Source organism: Coptis chinensis, chromosome 1 (assembly GCF_015680905.1).
Source record: "Coptis chinensis isolate HL-2020 chromosome 1, ASM1568090v1, whole genome shotgun sequence".
Taxonomy (NCBI): domain Eukaryota; kingdom Viridiplantae; phylum Streptophyta; class Magnoliopsida; order Ranunculales; family Ranunculaceae; genus Coptis; species Coptis chinensis.
Genome location: NC_141456.1, coordinates 21679036 through 21699991, shown reverse-complemented (window position 1 = coordinate 21699991; position 20956 = coordinate 21679036). Strand labels below are relative to the sequence as shown.

Genomic DNA, 20956 nt, shown 5'->3' with positions numbered 1-20956 from the left:
ACTATTCAGTAACAGTTTTATAAAGTTAGTAGCTTTTTTTGTGTTACTCCTTTCTAACATTAGTAACGGTTTTATAAAATTAGTAACACTTTTTGTGTTACTCTTTTCTAACATTATCGAAGAACGCTTTTATAAAGTTAGTAACTTTTTTTTTGTGTTTCTTGATTTATAAAATTTGTAACGGTTAATTTTCTTTTGGTAGCGGTTTTTTGCCGCATAAAGTGTTACTCATTGCAAAGCTTACTTACGGTTTTTCACTATTACAAAACTATTTCATATAAAAAAATAATTTCCCCAAAAACCTCTTTTGGGGAGACTCATCAAACACGCATAAAGATGCCCCCACTTATTCGGTATTCTACAATCATCCATAACATAAACAAGAAATTAATCTCACAAATACATCCAATCACATAAACTTTTATTAAAATAACATCACCAAAACATCTTTCATAAATAGGACTTGCCATGAATGAAATACACACTATTTTCCAAATCAATGGGACTTGTCCTTAAACTCAAACTCTCACGTCATTTGTATAGAACTAGCACCTTCAGTAGTTGCAAGCATCAGGGGATGATTTTGAAATGGTATCATCAGAAAAGTCCCTTTCATCCTATACACCAATAGAAATATATAAAATATAAGTCAGGCAGTAAAAAACAAATATGTATAAATATATACTTATATCCTATTCTTAAGTAGTAGCTCATTATACTCAAACTACAGAATTCAGAAAAGAGAATATAGTAGCAAGCTAGTAGCAATAGAAGCATAGTATAGACATGAAAGTTTATGTAATGCCCCAAAACCCTATAACCTTGTAAGACACCTTGACTAAAGACATAAAAATTTCGACAAAGTCTCATCTGTATTTTCAACATTTCATATACATAAATCTGTCATAACCGAAAATCAAATAATATATTGATTAAGTAGAACTAGCCACTCAAATATATATTGATTCAGTAGAACCGACTACTTAACCATCTCGACCAATGCCGGTTAAGTCAAATAACCAATCCTCGAATAAAAAGACACTATAAATTATATACACTAGTATACTACATTCCAATGGGGGCATAAAGCGGAGGGGGATTTTTTTTGGGGAATATGAAATGTCCATCTTACTTAGGTTTCAACAATTTTTATGCTTTCATACATAGCTTGACTGGATGACCATTCCTTTCCCAGCCTTTTTTTCATTCATTTGCCTTGGCATCTCCTGGCTCAGTTAAAGTAACATATTCATACCTAACAATTTTCTACACGCCACCAGTTTCATTGTCACAGTACATTTGTGGAGAATTTAAAAGAAAGAATCTATCTTAATAATTCCTAGCAAACCATATTACGTCAATGGAACACCTAGCATTTTGAAAGAAATATAATACTGTGACAACATGGACAGGGACAAGGAGAAAAAAAAAATATGAAAGGTTTGTGTTTTTGCAATTAAAGATGAATGTAATTGAGTTGATAACGAATTGAAAGAGAAGTAGGCTATAATAGCTACAGGGTAAGGTGAACACCACTATCTGATGAAGTTGGACCACTTCAGATAAATGAAGTTGCAGAATGACAAAAAAACATAAGCCAAAATCCATTTTGTGACATCCATATAAATCAGCTAGGTAGTTAAAGGCGCAGATGAGAATATTCTCCCCATAACTAAGTATTTAATTAATTAAGCTCGCGGCAAACCAGTACTAGGCTTGTAATTTGAAACAATTTCTATATGTTATAACACAATGTAAGTAACTTATTCTATTTACCTTGAGTCTTCTGCTGGATCCAGCACTAGTGAGATCTACCAAAGCCACCAAACAAATTTGACAAGGAAATACTAAAGAAAAATACAAACACTCGAGTTCAGTCATGACAATGACGACAAGATAATATTTGTCCAAATAATGACATGTAAGAAAAGATCTCTCAAAATCAATTTTAACACCATCGATTAGTTTACTTACCACAATCATTTTACTTGGAAAAAACCCATAGAGATATACTAACGATAATAACATATAAACAGATAATAACCACAAAAATGCATTTCCACAAACAATCCAGAGACTCAAAAGAAGAGTTCAAACTGCATAGTATTCATATATTGGTATCCCATCTGCTTATATCTAAACAAAGTAAGTGCTTCTAAATACTCATTTTCAACACAACTCGCAATCATAATCGCCCACGAGATAGAATCCTTAACAATCATTTTATCAAAGAGTTCTCGTGCCGAATCCAGACTACCACAAGAAACATACATGAATAATAACCTGTTGGCTAATAGTAAAGTCATCCCATGACCACTTTTGGTCATGTGAGTGTGAACTTGTACACCAGTTTCAGCATCACGTATATGGGTGCATTCTTTTATAAGATAAACATACACACCATGTGGTATAGATAGTTTTAGGACGTCCATAAAGCGTAAAATGTCTGCGGCTGAAGTCACCGCCATGTCGTGGATAATATAATAGAGCATACCCATTACATATCTGATTAAAGCAACAAACTGAAATAGAGAACTAACAACTCCCAAAAACAATTAATTTTGATGTCTGATTGTTATGTAAAAGTAAATATCATAAGCCCTAAAATCATATCCCTTGTAGAGAAGATAGTAGTTTCGCTCAAAGAACATGCACAAATGAAAATAAAAAATCGTACCTTTTGCAGCAACTCAAATCGAACTTGGACTGAAACAAACTGAGCAAATCCCTCACTGAAGAATTAATCCAAAGAGAGAGAGAGAGAGAAGTTAATTAATCCAATTGAAAAATTACCAAACCCTATGTAATTAAAAGGAAGAGGAAGGGGAGGGCATATTTACAAGCGGTGGCAGGAAATAACTCAAGAACGAAACATATTTGAGACAAATAAGACATTAGAAGCAAATGATGTGTACATCACATGTAATTAATCCTCTAATAAGACAAATGATGTGTACATCACATGTAATTTTGTGCAACTATAATACATTAGAAGCAATTACTATCACCAACCACATTCTGCCAACTACCCTATAGACCGCTCATTCCAATTTGCTGACTATAGACTATTAGAAGATTTTTAAATGCAACAAAGAGATGTTATATGAAATACCTTAAGCTTAGGCACAGGTCCAATGAGATCATTAGAAGACAAATCCCTAAAATGTGAAACGCAATACAACAACACCCATTAGACAAAACCATGACATATATGGCTTGGCAACATGCCCATGTTGAAAAAAAAATATCCTCGCAACGGTCAAATGCAAGTGCTGCAATTTATGAATACAAAGTGAGTCATTTCATGAATACTTGGGCAGTAGATTTGTTATTCAAAACTTCTACTTGCATTGCTTCATGAACAAAAATCTATATTTCATAAAAAGAGGCCATGTATCTTCAAAATCTATCTAAACAGGCTTATGAACATAAAACATCTAGATCAGTGGACTGCAGAAAAAATTAAAGAATTAACACGACACATAAGTGCAATGGTTAACATGGAAGCTGCAAAGAAAGCAAACTAAGACTAGGACCAATAAAGTATTTCCTTTCCTTTTTATTTTTTGAACAAAAAGTCATCCTTTATTTCTGTGGAATAGCAAGGTTTTCTATTTCGTAGACTAAAATTATTGAGTTGACAACAAATCATTAGAAAAACGGATAATAACATAAAAATTTAACTAAAATGATACCAATAAATCGGATACCATTCAATCAATTCTTCTGTTTAGTTCTGTACTCTCACATAGATGGATGTCGAAAATGACAGAAACCTCCTTCATTGCAATAACCCCTCTGGTGATACCAGCACAGTTGGGTTCTGTAAGGTTTCCAGTACGGTGATACCAACATAGTAACCCTATTCTGATGTCTAGAATACCTGTTTTCATAAATCTCCTGATAGTTTCGCTGCATGGCAGTGTTTCCAGCTGGTGTACCCAACCCATTATTGACATTTCCCCGCTGTGACATTCCCCAATTAGTTGCTTCATTTCCCTCTGATGCTGTTACCAAATCCATGGTCACTGTTTCTTGTGCTGGTCCTCCACAACTCAACTTTGGGGGGTTGGCTGAGCCACAAGAAGGTTTTGAGTCTGGATCCAGATTATATTCCGAGATAGTATGTGTACTTACATATGCAGCAGAACTGTTAACAACACACGGATCATTTCTCCATTTTTCAAAAGGTAACACAGGTTTTTCAGCAGCAAATGCAGCGATAGAACCAAAACGCATTTTTTGGTTAACTGGTAATTCATTGCTCCATTCGAGTGATTCTGACTTAATTATAGGACCCTGTTCTGATTTCTTATCTGAAAAATCCCATCCTTGATTCTCTTTTGGAAGATTATCACAATTCCCAGATGAGTTTCCAATCAAGCCACTCGAACCAGCAAGTTCAGATGGTAAAGTTTCCGAATTCACACCTACATCCATCAAGGCTTCATCTAAGGCAGGTTGAGGAGGCTCTGCAAAACCTTGGATTTCAACTGAAATGATTGTCGACATATCCCGACTCTTTTCGCCATCGAATTCAGACATTGTAGGAAAACATGTTTCAGACGTTGTTTGAGGATCAAGAACATCCTGTAAGACAGCATGTGAAGCATCTGCCAGAGTAGATTTAGAGATCCTTTCTTGACAAGCCAACATAGTATCACTACCATTCAATAATCCCCAATCAAGTGATGAGTTTCCAGAAAACACCACTTTCAACTCTAGTGTTTCTGCAGTCCAACCAGATGGTTCAGAGCTCAAACCATCACTTTTAGCGGGTTCAATGTTACCATCAGCAAGGCCATTAGCATCCTCCAAATGCGAATTTCCGTTTAAGTCAATTTGCTGGTTGCATGTTCTCGTTACGTTACTATGCATTCCTTGGGCAGTAAAACCTTGGGTTTCGACAGAAATGATAGCCGACACATCACAAGCTTTCTTTCTGCCATCCAATTCAGACGTTGTAGGTAAACATGTTGCAGACTTCGTTTGAGCATCAAGAACATCATCCTTTAAGACAGCATGTGAAGCACCTTCCAGAGTAGACAGAGAAGTCCTTTCCAGAGGGGCCGACATAGTGTCATTACCATTCAATGACTCCCAAGCATGTGATGAGTTTCCAGACCGCACCGCTTTCAAGTCTACTGTTTCTGCAGGTGAACCAGACAATTTAGAGCTCAAACCATTAACTGGTTCATTGCTATCCATAGGAAGGCCATTAGCATCTGCCAAATCTGAATTCAAGTTTAAGTCAATTTGCTGGTTGTCTGTTCTCATTAAGTTATTATCCATTCCTGGAGTAGAAAAGCCTTGTGCTTCAACCAAAATGATATCTGACGCATCATGAGATCTACTTTTGCCGTCCAATTGAGACCTTGGAGGTAAACATGCTCCAGATTTTGTTCGAGGACCAAGAATACCAACCATTCAATGAACCATGTGATGAGTTTCCAGACCGCACTGCATTCAAGCCTAGTGTTTCAGCAGTCCAACCAGATGGTCGAGAGCTCAACCCATCACTTTTAGCTGGTTCAGCGCTACCACTAGTAAGGCCATTAGCTTCTGCCGAATCTGAATTCCCATTTACGTCTCTTTGCTGCTTACTCGTCAAGTTACTATGTATTCCTTGGGTAGTAAAACCTTGGGTTTTAACTGAAATAGCAGCTGATATATCATGAGCTTGCTCTTCGCCATCAATTGAGACCTTGTAGGTAAACATGCTTGACAGTTTGTTTAAGGATCAAGAACATCAACCTGTAAGAGAGCATGTGGAGCATCTACCAAAGTAGATTGAGAAGTTCTCTCAGGAGAAGCCGATATGGTATTGTTGAGCGTACCATTGACAAAACCCTACCTCGTTCTAAAACAAAAATCTGAAATCCAATTAAACCTAACGCAAATAATGACAACAAGTCATGAAAAGAATTGAAGAATATTTACTAATAACGAAAAAAACCCAAGAGGAAGGGCGAAAAAAAAAAAATTTAAAATTTCCAAACCCTAAAAAAAGAAGAAGAAGAAGAATTGAAGAAGAAGGAGAACAAGAAGACAAAAAACTTACCATCAATTCTTTTTAGATCAGGTTGTCTAGGTTTGAGCTATCCACATCTCGGCCCTCTGAAAGTGAGAAAGTGAGAGAGATGAGTGCGGTTTTGGACTGTCTTTTATTTTTGTGATTTGTTTTTTCTAACGGTATCAATGTGTTAGCTCACCGTGAAAAATTAATTCTGATAATTATCTGAAATTAAGTAACGGAAAAATTTACATAGTTACGCTTTGTAAACGTTAGTAAGTGTGTTATGGTGAAAAAACGTTACTAAGTGAAAAAGAAGTGCGTTACTAAATCACCCTTTTGGTGTAGATATCAAACCTTTCACCTTTACCAAAAAAAAATTTCCTTACCATCTATTAACCATAAAAGAACCTACCTAAGTGATGAGTATGAGAAATATGATGAAATGTAGAAAAATAAAGAGAAACACTTGTCCTAAATAAAAGTTAGTTACCTGCTTCAGGAAAAAATAAAATAAAATAGAATCATGTTACTTAAGCCTTTAAAAAAAAATGAAATAAGTATAAGGGCTTAAGAGCAAAGTAGGAAAACTCAGGTAAAAGCAGGAAAAGAAAATAAGGATTTATCTAGTATAAATATCTTGAAGACCTTATTTTCTCATACTTGTCATTTTTTATTTTCCATTTCCATTTTCTTTTACACCACCGCCTAAGCCCCCTAATACCTAATAAAGACTTCTAGCTCAATCAGGAGTATAATGGTGTGATAGTAAGTAGTATATGTGATTGATTGACCTCGGCTCTTCTGATTGTCATTGAGTATGTGAGGAAACGTGTTCCCACTGCACACTGGAGTTAACGAAACTTGAGTGAAAAAATTATGAGCGAATTTGTGTTTCGACACATACCTGTGAGAACCCATTTAGGTACGTTCTCCAAAGGATCCAGAAACGGCCCTGCTTGTGCATTTCAATGTAAAGATCACTACATGCCTGTTCATATGTAGATGTCTTAATTATTGTATGCTTATTAACTTGAGTTTCAAAGGAATTAATCCTCGTTCACCGCTAGGGAGATGTATAGATATCTGAGATTAATTCAGGAAACAAACTTTTGTTACTGAGTCATTGTAGTATAAATAAAGTTTGTGAGTATCTTCTCTGGAAAACTCTCATGAGGCTATAACTCGTCCACTAGGGAATTCCTAGTGGTTTAAAGGCATTCACGATACGGTCAATGCAACCGCGATTTCTCTGAAACGAGACTTAGCTTAAAATACACAGTTTTGGCCACTTATATGTTTTAATGTCTCTTCTTTGCTTGAGGACAAGCAAAGTGCTGTTTGAGAGTGGTGTGATAAGCACCCAAAACTGTATTATAAAACCCCGTAGAGATGTAACATTTTGGTCAATTTTGTGCTTAATAATCATGAAATAATCGCATCTTCGTGCTTTTTGCAGGTTGGAGCAACTAATGTAAAAATAATTATAAAGCCAGCATTTAAGCACGGAATAGGGATTATACATAAGCCTTCCAATCAAGCCCATGTGAAACCCAACAAATCCGGACTAAAGCCCAAAGACTAAAAAAGTACATAATCCAGTCAGAAACGGGATTATGTGCACAGGAGCACCAAACTGCCGAAGCTCATATCTCTTGAACCAGGACTCCGAATGCGACAAGGGAGCTGCTCAGACGATCAGTGCGACAAACTCTACGCATTGGTAGGAAGTTGTAAAAATTCCAAACGATCGGACCACCACTGGACACAACACATAGACCCACCATGCGGCCCCGCAAGATTTGATGAGTCATCATACAAGACAAAATAATTTGTGTAAATAATTGGTGCAAATTTGACACCTTGCATGAAATTAATGAAGTTGGTTGGATTTAGGTGATGATTATCTAGAAAATGAAAGGTGTTAAAGGGGGGTTTAGTTTTGGATAAGAGAAAAGTAAATGAGGGGGGAGTGTTTCACGTGGGAGAAGAGAAAGAAAGCTCTCTTATGTAAAAGGGAGCATTTACTTCCAAAAGGACTTTTGTTCATTTTCATTTGACTTGTCTTTAGTTTTTAGTTTTTAGTAGGAGTTGTAAGAAAAGCTTGCAACATTTTAATGGTGGACAACACTTTCTGGTTCTTACTAAAAACTTCTATTTTCCTTAGGTAATTAGTTGTTACATTTTGTATTCCTTTCTTCTTTCACTCTCTCTTTTACATATCTTTCTTGTAACTTTCATTTTAATCCCAAGGATCATGAGCTAAAACCCTCTCTTTGTGGAGGGTTAGTGATGCTCATGTGAGGAATCCTTTTGTATTGATTTTCTAGTTAGTTGTTTAGGAAAACAACTAGACTTACATCCTATCCACAAATGGTAGTTGGTGTAGAGTCTAGTTAGGAATCAAGATGATGATCTTAGTGATAAGTCATTGTTTTGGTTGCACATGCTAGCAATATGATCTTAGAGATGAGTCATATTGTTAGGGATTAAAATAATCTTGTTAGGATTTGTCTATTAGTTCTAGGAAGATTAAGATGCAACAATCTAGAGTTAACAATAGAGATTGTCTTCACATGAGGAGAACTAACTCTCCACACCTTTCTAATAATTGATTTTCACTTTATATTAGTGTGCATGTTAAGTAAACTAAAAAAATTTAGAAGAAAACTAAGTAGTTTTAGTATAACCAACCATATTTGTTATTTAAAAATAAAACTTACTCACTAGTTCCCTAAGAGCAAATACAAGTTGTAGGTTGTCCTAGTATTTAGGTTGGTTCGAATTCCTACTCGAGCAAAACGCACGATCACGTGAGTAAGGACTTGAAATCTACACCGAACGGAATCGAGTTATTCGTATCTTTAGACCTTAGAAGTGTAGAGATCAGGCTTCATCAATCACAACTATAAAGAAGACTTCTCCACACTCTCTAGGGGACTATCTCTACTTTCTCTTTCACACCCTTTAATGGCTTCCAATGCCTTTATATGTAGGGTTAACTAGTATTACCCCCTCCCCCTTAGATAAGCCAATTAGGATTTCCCCCTTACTAGATGGGGAAATTAGGGTCTTCCCCCTAAGTACAAAAAAAAAAAAAGTCAACTTGAGTTGACCATGTTTTTTTTTTGTGTATTTGGGGGTGGGGGGGAGGTAAATGGAATGGAGTAGACTATAAACTCATTCTGTACACACTCAAATCATTGTAATCACCATCATCACAACTCCATTAATAAAGATCAAACTTAACCCTTGTGGACGTGGACAATAACTATGCCGAACCACGTAAAATCTCAACTATATGTATCGTTATTATGTGCAATCTCAAGTCTATTTCTCTTTATTCTGCTGAACTCTCAATGGTATTGATTTGGGCAACGCATAACATAGTCACATAAAAAAGGCCAACTTCGTGGGTCCAAATTGTATCATCCATTGTTTTTGTTTTTTCTTGGAGCTAGAAAGGCCACAAGACAATAAATTATAGTTTTTCGACTTCGAATACCATATCGATATATGCAAATGATGATGCCGATAAGAAAGATATAATTCTTCCTTTTCTACTAGGTTTTTGAGTACTTATGTTATGTAATCTTCACGCTTATTTATTTATTCATTTCATTGTCCCAAAATATCATTTAAATTCCAATATTAGGACAAAGAAATAACACAAACAGAAAGAAATGAAAATAATAGAGAGACACAGAGAATGTCCGTTGTGTTATTTTCGTGGTATTTACTCATTGCTTATGTCTAGAATTGTTTATGTCCTATTTCGCATTTACTATTTGATACTATATTTTTTGTGGTCGTTATCTCTCGTTCTTTTCTACTTTTATGTATTAGCCACCGTAAATATTGTATCCGATTGAAATGGTAGATATATTTCTCTACTATTATAATTTTCTTCATCATCCATATCAAGTGGGGTAGCCAACGGTTTGGTTCTGGTCCGGTTCTTAGTGTTGTAAGAACCAAGAACCATTTAATTTTGCGGTTCCAGTTCTAGTTTCGGTTCTTCACGATTCTTAAAATTGTGGAACCTTACCATAACCACTGGTTCCTAGTGGGTATTTCCAGTTCCGGTTCTTCATTTCAATTCTTAATTAAGAGATTCACTATTTACACACATTTTTATTAGTCTTATTAAAAATGGTGTACTAATAAAAACACAAAAATATCACATGAACGAGTCGATTTTTTAAATATTGATATAAGTAATTATGTCATTCAATAATAAAGTTAAGTAAAACTATATATTTAAGGTTGTAAGCTATATTTATATATTATTTATAATATTAAATACCATGAAAAATACATATTACACTAAAAAATTAGAATTTAGTAATATATAAATGAACGTTTTGAATTTTTATATACTTTATTTAGATATTTTTTATGTTAAAAGTACGATTACATTCAGTTCTGGTTATGGTCTGGTTCTTTTGTTTAAAAAATCATTCAGTTACGGTTCTATATGGTTCGGGTTTTTTTGTACCCATTTTTAAATGGTTCCTAAAATTAGGAATCGTAACCATGATTTTTTATGTGGGTTCGGTTCCGATTCCGGTTAAACAGGTACCCATTGACACCTTTACTATCTTTTTTCACTGAACCCCCCCCCCCCCACATATATACGGGTCGGATAGGTTGACAGCCGAAAATCTAACAACAAACTTACAGCTGAAACTCACCGTTGGATCACCTAATTTAAATTAGAAATCAAAGACCCAAATATTGCATTAACTAAATAGAGCAGGGGTATTTCGGTAAATTACTTTCTTTCTCTCCCAATTTTCATTTCTATTTTGCGATCAAAACCCTTACCTTCTCTCTCTCTCTTCAAAAACCAAAAATTTACATTTTAACTATCAAAAATCAAAATTAAACCGAACCCAAAACAAACTTTTACCTTCTCGCGCGCTCTCACTCTCTCCTCCACTACTGAAATCAAACCCAAAAATCAAACCCAAAATTAAACCCAAACCCAAAATCAAACCGAAAATTGAAATTCTAAAAATCAACTTTAACAGAGCTTTGTGAATAATTGATTTTACATTTGAATCTTTTAATTAAATAATTTAATCAAACCGAAATACGTGTATAATGGAGTCAATGGCAGAAAATATAGCTATCAGTATAGAAGAAGACGTAGTTGTTGGGTCTTCTTCCAATAAATCCCCGGATAGAGAAATACATAAACTAGTTGCTCCGTTTGTAGGTATGGTTTTTAGTAGTGTTGACGACGCAAAGACATACTACAAACAATATGGTCAACAAGAGGGATTTGAGACTCGTGTTCGGTCGACGGATCGGAAAAAAAGCGGTGTGGATTTGGCTACGGGCTGTTTAATGGTTTGCTCTCGTGAAGGGCACCATAACAAGAGAGAAGTGGGAGAAGTGGGTGTTTCTAGAAATACTAGCACTATCAGGTGTAGTTGCCCCGCTAGAATGCGTGTTACGAAAACAAAATATGAAGATATATACTATGTAAGTTGCGCTGAAAATGACCATAGCCACGGTTTGGTTAGTCCAGTAAAGAGAAATTGTATGAGATCAAACAAAAATATGCCTGAAGCGGCGAAGAGGTTGACTGAAATTTTTGGTGAAAATGGTTTACCAGTCGGCAAAGTTGCAGTTGTTTTTAATGGGGAAGAACTTAGGTTTACAAAGAGGGATTGCTGGAACCATCATTATGGTTCGACCAGAAAAATTCCTAAAAAAGGTGATGCAACTGTCGTGCTTAACTATTTTATGTAGAAGAGTGTAGAGAATCCCCAGTTCTACTACGCCATTGATCTAGATCAAAATGAGACTGCAGTAAATTTTTTTTGGGTTGATGGGAGGTCTCGAGTGCAGTATGAGTATTTTGGGGATGTTGTCTCTTTTGATACCACATATCGTACCAATGCATACTCTATGCAGTTTGCCCCTTTTACTGGAGTCAACCATCATATGCAGTCAATTCAGTTTGGTTGCACATTGTTACTTGATGAGGCAGAAGATACATTCATATGGTTGTTTAAGGTCTAGCTTACAGCCATGGGTGGTCGTGCACCAACGGCAATCATCACTGACCATGATAGAGCGATGACTGCAGCTATTGCCAAAGTGTTCCCTGATATTCGTCATCGTTACTATCTTTGGCATATTATGCAAAAATTTCAAGAGAAGCTGTCATTTACTAAAATTGAGACACTGGTAACTGACTTGAAGAACATTATTTCTTTCTCGTATAGCATTAGTGATTTTGAAAGAAGATGGTGTACAATAATAAAGAATAATGAGTTGTCTGAAAATCCTTGGTTGACAGAAATGTATAATATACGGGAGAAATGGGTGCCTTGTTATCTCAGTGACACATTTTTTGCTAGTATGCATACGACTGGGAGAAGTGAATCGATGAATTCTCATTATGACCAATTCGTAAATTCGACAACTAGGCTGATGGAGTTTGTACATGGTAATGAGAGGTCTTTGGCTTTGATTGCTAGGAATGAAATAGATTTTTATTACCACACCGAGCATAGTTCACGAATTGTGCCTAAATATGTTTTTCTCCTTATGCATGCTGCGAAGGTCTATACAATTAATCCATTCAATAAATTTAAGGAGCAATTAGAGAAGGCAAAGACAGAGTACAAATTTGATGGGGACGAGATTGTCAACAATATAACCGGAAGCTACATGGTGAAATTCAGAGACCCGCAGAAGAAGTACGTTTGGAAAGTGAGTTTCAATAGAAGAACCTTAGAGGGAGACTGTGAATGTAAGCATTATCAGTTATGGGGTTACTTTGTGGTCATATGTTAAAGCTTTTTCAGCGTTACGAGATCGAAGAGATTCCAAGGCATTTTCTTTTGAAGCGGTGGATGCAAAAGTCAAACACATATAAAGTGGAGTTTGATACTGGATTAGTGGTCGACCATGAAAACCATGAACCTTTAAGAGTGGCTCATTGTATCAAGGTTGCTTCTCAAATGGCTTACGATGCAGGGAATACTGTTCAGGCTTATTCATATTTTATAGAAAAGATGGGTGAAATGGCTATTGGAGTTTCAAAGTTGAATGAAACTTCCGAAGGAGTCACAGATAATGAAGAGCCTTTGATTGATACCTCACAGGTTAATTGATTTTAATGTTTAATTTGATATTAATATTTATTTCATTCTGACTTTCAAATCTTTATTTCAGATATTGATTTTGAATCCTAACATTTCTCAAACAAAAGGGAGAAATAAGAACACAGAGAGATTTAAATCCCCTAGGGAGATAGCCCTAAACAATCTAGGAAGAATGTGTAAAAACTGTGGAAAGATTGTTAACCATGACTCGAGAAATTGTCCAAAGAAAAAGAATACGTAATCAATGAAATGTAAGTATTTTTGGTTATTGATTGCGTTTTCGTGGTCTATTATTAAGGATACTGATGCAAGTTTGAGGTCCGTCGAGTTTTGAGTTACATCGAGGAGTTAAGGGTGTCAGAGTTTTGAGTTTTGTCAGAGTTAAGGATACTGATGCAAGCAGAGTTAAGGATAATGATTATTAAGAGAGTAGATAGAAATAGTTTTCGTTCATAGTATATTTATCTTGTTTTCTTTTGAACTTGTGATGTGGATGTTTGTTTTAATTATGATTGAGATGGGAAATGATAAACTAGATCTTTGAGTTGAATTGAATTGTTGAAACTCCATTGCCCAAGATACAAATGAGGGTGCACCATGGGGGAAAATTCATTGATTATTGTGACTACTGCTAAAGATTATATTAATGGGTATGATTATTGCATTTTTAATGTTGATGCAAAAAATTTGTGCTTGGTTCGATTGAATGCATTGATTCTTATGCTTGTCCCGAACCCATTTCGTTATGAACTTGAGATTGGTGGTGACTCAATATATTGCTTAAATGGGGATAGACTAACTATAAAGAATGATAGTGATTGTATAATGTTTGTGAAGGATTCTGATGTTGATGATACTAGATTTTTTATTTTATTTGTGGAATTTGTTGTTGTGCCTCCTAAAAGATTTTCAATTGGGGATGGTGAAGTGTTTGAAGTAGTATGTGAAGGTAATGAGGTCGAAGAGATAACAGGGGGGTATCTCAAATTGACCCATGAACATTCAGTGTTCATACTCCTAGTAGACTATGAACACTGAATGTTCATACTCTTGTTGAACTATGAACATTCAGTGTTTGGACTATGAACACTGAATGTTCATACTCTTGTTGGACTATGAACATTCAGTGTTCATAGTCAATGAACTTGGCATATGATGCGTATGTCAATGAACTTGGTATATGATATGTATGTCAATGAACTTGGCATTCAGTGTTCATACTCCTAGTGGGCTATGAACACTGAATGTTCATACTCTTGTTGGACTATAAACATTCAGTGTTTATACTCCTAGTGGACTATGAACACTGAATGTTCATACTCTTGTTAGATTATGAACATTTAGTGTTCATAGTCAATGAACTTGGCATATAATGCATATGTCAATGAAGTTGGCATACGTCAATGAACTGGAAAAGCGGGTAACAAAGTCGGAAAGACAAGGACGCGACCATATTTGATTGGAAACGTCAAAATAAGCATAACCCACCGCTATGCCGTGGGCACCACCCTCTTGGGCCCTAAATCCATCGTTTAGGCCTTCAAAATCATGTTTTTGCCGTTTTAGGAAAGTTTTATTTTTGCTATATCTTTTGATAGGAGAGCCCGTTTTTTATTTGGTCAGTTGGGTTAGTTATATTTTGATTAGTAGTTTCTTAATATGTGGTTATCCTAAAACTTTCCATTTTTGGAAAAATTCGAGTTTTGTGGCAATTAGGGTATTTCGCTTATATAAAAGGCTGGTAGTCAATCTGTATTAGGGTTTTCAGTTTCAGTTTGAGTTAATAATATTAAGAGTTACTTCTCTTGTTTCCATTGTTTGGTATTCCTTGTGTGTGAATCAACAAACCTTAAAGCCATTAATCCTTGGTATTTCACAATAAATCAATAGGCTTTAGTGTTCATACCTTGTAGCCATTGGACTATGAACAATGAATGTTCATACTCTTGTTGGACTATGAACATTCAGTGTTCATACTCTTGTTGGACTATGAACAATAAATGTTCATACTCTTGTTGGACAGCTTATACATTGTAATTTATAAACTTTCTTTGTTATATAGTGTAAAGGCACAAACAATGTGAACCTTTCAAGGAACCACACGTTCAAGAAAATGCACTTTTAAAGTGAACTATCATTTATTTTTCAATCATACAATCAGCATCAGACCCTATGTCCCTATATGTAGGAAGCTTAGGAGCTCAATAAGATTTATCAAGCATTGGGTAAGGGCTGCTCGCGGAAGTTAAAATTGCAAAAATGTATATACCAACCACGGAAGTTAATACTGTGAACAACAGATTAATAGGCTAATAATATATGAAAACAAAAAGACCATATCTGCTCCCCCAAATCATCTCCTAATACAAATTCTATGAACTCTAAGAAGTTAGTGAATGTGCAGACGAAATAGAGATCTAGAAAAACTGAAACATCATTAATCTGAGAGAAGTTAAATGCATTTGTTTGCACAAACAACTAGAATACAACTTAAGAAGCTTCAATGTTCATTAACTGCAATGTAAACAGACAACAATTTCTTAATCTTACATCAATCTTTGGACCCAATACTAAAACCTTGAGTACACATCTTTTGTTGGTATGACTTCCATAGTTCAGGAATCTCATGATGATGATGATACTTTTGATTACATACTCCTAATCTTACCGCATTACCTATAACCTTCTTCGTCATCAAACCCTCGGATACCACAGTTTGAAGAACCTCTTCTTGGGAATATTATCTTTTCTAAGCTATGTCCTAGAACAGTTGCATTGTTAGAATACACAATTTGATGAAATTGTCAGGTTTACAGAGTAGAGTTCCAAGTATCGAAAATGTAAACTTTGAGATATACCATTCAAGCACACCATGATCATCAGTCTTCGTCCATACCTTCCTCTTCATTGTCTTATCATCTTCGTCTTTGTTACCATCTTCATCCTCCTCCTCCTCCATAATGTCTCCTTCAGTGTCCACAAATAAAAAATGGGTTCTTCAAATTTGGGTGTTGAAAATCGAAAATAGGGGGTTTTGGGATCTTTTGATTTCAAATTTGGGTACGTGAAATAGAATAGTTTGTTGGAGGAGAAGCGTTTGTTTTGGGTTCGGTTTGATCTTGATTTTTGATAGTTAAAATGGAATTTTTTTATTTTTGGAGAGAGAGAGAGAGCGAGAAGGTAAGGGTTTTGATCGCAAAATAGAAATGAAAATTGGGTGAGAAAGAAAGTAATTTACCAAAATACCCCTGCTATATTTAGTTAAGGCAATATTTAGGCCTTTGATTTCTAATTTAGATGGGGTGATCCAACGGTGAGTTTCGGCTGTAAGGTTGTTGCATGTGCTTCCCTATTGAACAATCTATTTAACCATTTAAATTTGCAAAAAATAAAATCAGAAGAGTTCCTCAAAATAGAGTTTCTAAGTGTCTCTAGTTTCCAGTTGACTAAGCAGCTACTATGTTCCAAAGTTTTGATCACTGAAGAGTTGTCACCCCCAAACAGGAATTCTGCTCCTTCCAGAGTCCTTGCTAGCTTCATTGCAACTTCCACAGCTATCATCTTTGCCTTTTCTGCATTGCTTGCTCTAAATCGCCTTGTTCCTGCTCCTACTAGGATTCCTTCACTACTAGCAGCAGCCGCGCCGGAGTTCCTGTCAAAAGAGGCATCTATTCTTATATTTACAGTATTATATGGAATAATACAAGGAAAAATATCATTGAAATGATCTTGTAAAGAAAGAGTTAGAAGCATATGTAGAAGCCTTTGATGTCACATTGTTATGGCTAGTTTCCCCCTAAAATGCTTGTATGCATTTGATTCCTTGATGCTTAGTATCTCTGAAAACTTCTTCTCGATCTATCCCCTTTAACTCTTTCAAACTTGATCCTATTCCTAACCTCCCACATGTAGTGCATGATAAGACATGCCATGGTTCCCTTATCTGACATATAGTCCACTTTACTACACATCCATTTACTTATCTCATCTATCTAGTCTCTCATGGTTTTACCTACAACCATTTCCACCCTCAAACCAAGTGTTACAAACCAAACACTTCTAGCCTAGTTACATTCAAAGAATATATGCTTGGGACTTTCAACACCCTCATAACAGAAAGGGCATTCAGAGTCACCCTTCATATTCCTTCTCTCTCTCAGGTCTCCAGTAACTAGGCTAAGCATATATGTTTTCCACAAGAACAACTGAGTGTTGGCAGGGAGCTTTGCCTTCCAAATGTTCCTTATGGTAACATAGTTGAAGTCTAATGCCTGGCATTCCCACTTATCTTGGCAAAGAAAGATGTAAGCTGATTTCACATTCAAGCTGCCATCTTTTGTGCCATTCCAAATAATTTTATCACTCTCCCCTGCCTTTGGTCTGATGAGGATCTCTTGAATCCTTTGACTAAGAAAGGGTGTAAGAAGATTTTCAAGCTTCTCAACATCCCATGCACTCCCATCCCCATTCATAAGGTCACTAACCATCTTACTTTCCAGTTCATCACTATAATGTCCCAACTGCTTGATGCATTTAGACACATTGTTACATAGAATCCAAGGATCATTTAAAGTAGAAACACTCACCCCATTCCCAATCCTCCAGATCATACCTTGTTTTATGAGTGTATAAGTTATATGCACCCATTCTATGCAACCCTTTCCAAAAGTATGAAACATAAGGTGGTGGATCTTCCTTTATATCAATCTAGTTTTTTCTATAGATGCTCCTGAATAAACAGGTCCATATGAAGCTTTTGTCATCTATAGCTTTCCAAGCAAGCTTGGCCAACATTGCTTGGTTCATGTCTTTGGTTTGTCTAAAGCCCAAACCTCCCCAAAATTTGGGTTTACAAATTTTATCCCACCCAATGGTATGGATATTTTTTGTTTGAGAGGCACCTTTCCACCAGAAAACCCTACATGCTCTATCGATTTTATCACATGTAGAAACAGGAATAACATATGTTGACATTACATATAGGGGAGTGGCTTGTGCCACTGCTTGAATGAGCACAGTCCTCCCAGCTTGGGACAAGACCTTACCTCTCCACCCTTTGATTTTACTATGGACCTTGTCCACCAAGTAATCAAAGACTTCCAATTTTTTCCTTGGTTATACAATGGGGACACCCAGGTACCTATCCTTACTGTTAAACAACTTCATTTTCCAGAACCTTCTAAGCACTTGTATGTGCTTATGGTGGACATTTTTGCTGCAAAACAAGCTAGATTTCTCAAAGTTGATCATTTGCCCAGAGGCATCACAATACTTTTGAAGAATATGCTTTAGATGTCCTCCTTCTTTTAGATTTGCTTTAGCAAACAAAATCAAGTCATATGCATAAAGTAGATGAGAAATGGAAAAGGGATCTCAATCTAATTTTCATGCCATGAATCTCTTGCTTGTTTTCTGCATCTGCAATCATCCTAGATAAAGCCTCATACACAATGATTAAAAGATAAGGTGATAAAGGGTCACCTTGTCTTAGACCTCTCTAAGGGAGAATATGTTCCAAAAGTGACCCATTGAGCAACACTCTAAAGCTTACAATAGATAGGTATTAATGAATCAATGTTCTCCACTTTTCCAAGCCTTTCAAAGATATTGTCCAAAAACACCCATTCCACTTTGTCATATGCCTTAGCCACATCCATTTTCAAAGCCATCCATCCTTGTTTCTTTTTATTTTTTATATTTTTGATATGATGAAAAACTTCATAAGCTAGGCCAATGTTATCTCCAATATTCTTCCCTTTGATAAAAGCCCCTTGAAAAGGTGAAACAATCTTGTGAAGATGGTTTTTAAGCCTATTAGCCAGGATTTTAGATATAAGAAAAAGTTATTGATTTGGGTACTGAACTATAGTGGATTTTACAATATGGGTACTGTATTATTTTTTTTTGCAAAATAGGGTATCATAGATTTCAAATATTGCTAAAATGGGTATTGTCTATGTATACTGTGAAGTATGTATACGCATTTGATGATTTGGCATACATAATGTGTAAACATGGCAACTTAGTCTCTACGTAAGTAGCGCATGCACGACACGTGAGTTTCCATCTTGGATTTTTTACGAGAAATGAAAGACACACGCTCTCACTCATGGGAGTCTTCAAGAACTTTGGGCTTTCTCAAAGTCCATGTTCATCTCCCTCCAAAATCCCTAACTTCACAAACCCTTGTCTGAAGAAATTCAGTTGTTCTTGTGGAAATTCTTGTTGAAAGAAAACCTAGTTTAACTATCTAAACAAGTAAGTTATATTATTATTACTTTTCTTTGTGTTTCATTTCGATATTTGTATAGAATATGACCTATAATGATATATTATAATTGGTGGTTCTTTATTTGTATATGTTTGATATAATAATGTTTGTTCTTTATTTTATTTGAAATCATTTTTATTTCCTTTTCAGTGGAAACTAATAATGAGAGTATGATGATAGAATTTCACCATTCTAGGAGATTTAAAACCTCACCAATGCTAAATTACAGTGGTATAATAGAGTATGTCACAGAGTTGGACTTTGATATGATTTCTTATTTTGAAATTTTAAGGATAGTGAAGGATGATTTGAATATACATAATTTATCTAACATGTATTGGACACCTCAAGGTAGAGTTTTGCAGAATAATATCCACCAAATCCTTAGTGACAAAGAGACAATTGAGATGGTTGAGTATGCTAGGAGAACAGGTGTAGTTGAGGTGTATATTGAACACAATGACGCTATGTCCCAATTCCCTGTTATAGAAGAGGATGTGAGTAGTGATGAATTTGAGACTACAGTAGAAATGGAGGATAAATCTGATCAGTTTGATGCTGCTAGTTTAGATCATTTAAGTGATGTGGATGAAGAATTGCTTGAAGTAAGAACACAACAGTTGGTTAGTATGAAGAAGAAGAAGAAGTTAAAAGTTATTGAGGATGTTAAGGATGTTCCATCTGATGGAGGTGGTCCAAGTATTAAGGGATTAGCACCAATGGTGGATGGAAATGAAACTGATTATGCTAGTAGTGATGATCATGATAGTCCTGAGGTTGGCAATGAAGAGGATGAGATGATGCCTAGGTTGGCAGCTAGAAATAGGAACAAGTTCCCAATATTTAATACCAAGACTGAGATAAAGAAGATTCCGTTTGAAGTTGGGATGAGGTTTGGTCATAGAAGTGAACTGAAAGGTGCTTTGAAAGATTACGTTGTTGCTAGTGGGTGCCCAGTTAAGTGGTATATCAACAAAGCAAATAGGATGCAATCAAGATGCCACCCAGAAAGTGGTGAATGTCCTTGGAGTCTGTGGGCTAGTCCTATGTAGAATGAAGAAAGTTTCCAAATCAAGACACTTGTTAATGTTCATAAATGTTCAAGGAACTTGAACAGTAGGCTTGCTAACTATCAGTAGTTGGCTAAAGTTTATCATGATAGAATAATTAGTAATCCATGTTGGAAGTTAAGTGATTTCAAGTTTGAAGTGTTGCAAAATTACAAGTTTAATGTATCATAAGCAATGTGCTTCAAGGCTAAGAAAAGTGTATGGGAGACATTGAAAAAAATTTAGTTGAGATATATACTACACCATAACAAAGTGTTTTTTGTGATGGGGGTTTTTGGTTTTGTGGACGCCTTAAAAGTGGCGTCGAAGGAAGCGAAGATGACATGTAAGGCGTCGGTTTGTGGTTTTAAGCGTCACTATAATTCATAAATGTATTTTAGTTTATTTTAAAAATGCATAGAAAAATAGTGACGACAAATAGGGGTTAGAGTTATTTTTATACACCGTCACAACTAAAACACGTGTTAGGCATGTGATA

The 20956-nt window shown here is 35.6% G+C and overlaps 1 protein-coding gene across 14 annotated transcripts; it reads right to left on the bottom strand.

Moving 5' to 3' along the window:
- Positions 1-400: 400 nt before the first annotated feature.
- On the bottom strand, positions 401-6215 carry LOC147522868 (uncharacterized). 14 transcript variants are annotated; one of them, XM_086595712.1, is made up of 6 exons: positions 6062-6215; positions 3884-5890; positions 3113-3158; positions 2678-2732; positions 1777-1847; positions 401-617 (listed from the first exon to the last, which is right to left on the bottom strand). In XM_086595712.1, the coding sequence occupies exons 2-4, from the start codon at positions 5425-5427 to the stop codon at positions 2730-2732; spliced, it is 1593 nt and encodes a 530-aa protein (XP_086451838.1). In that variant the 5' UTR covers positions 5428-5890; positions 6062-6215; the 3' UTR covers positions 401-617; positions 1777-1847; positions 2678-2729. The 14 variants fall into 14 exon arrangements, with proteins under 14 accessions (XP_086451838.1, XP_086451842.1, XP_086451800.1 ...); XM_086595716.1 differs by having other exon boundaries at positions 3884-5860; positions 6062-6200; XM_086595674.1 differs by having other exon boundaries at positions 3711-5890; positions 6062-6199.
- Positions 6216-20956: the final 14741 nt, after the last annotated feature.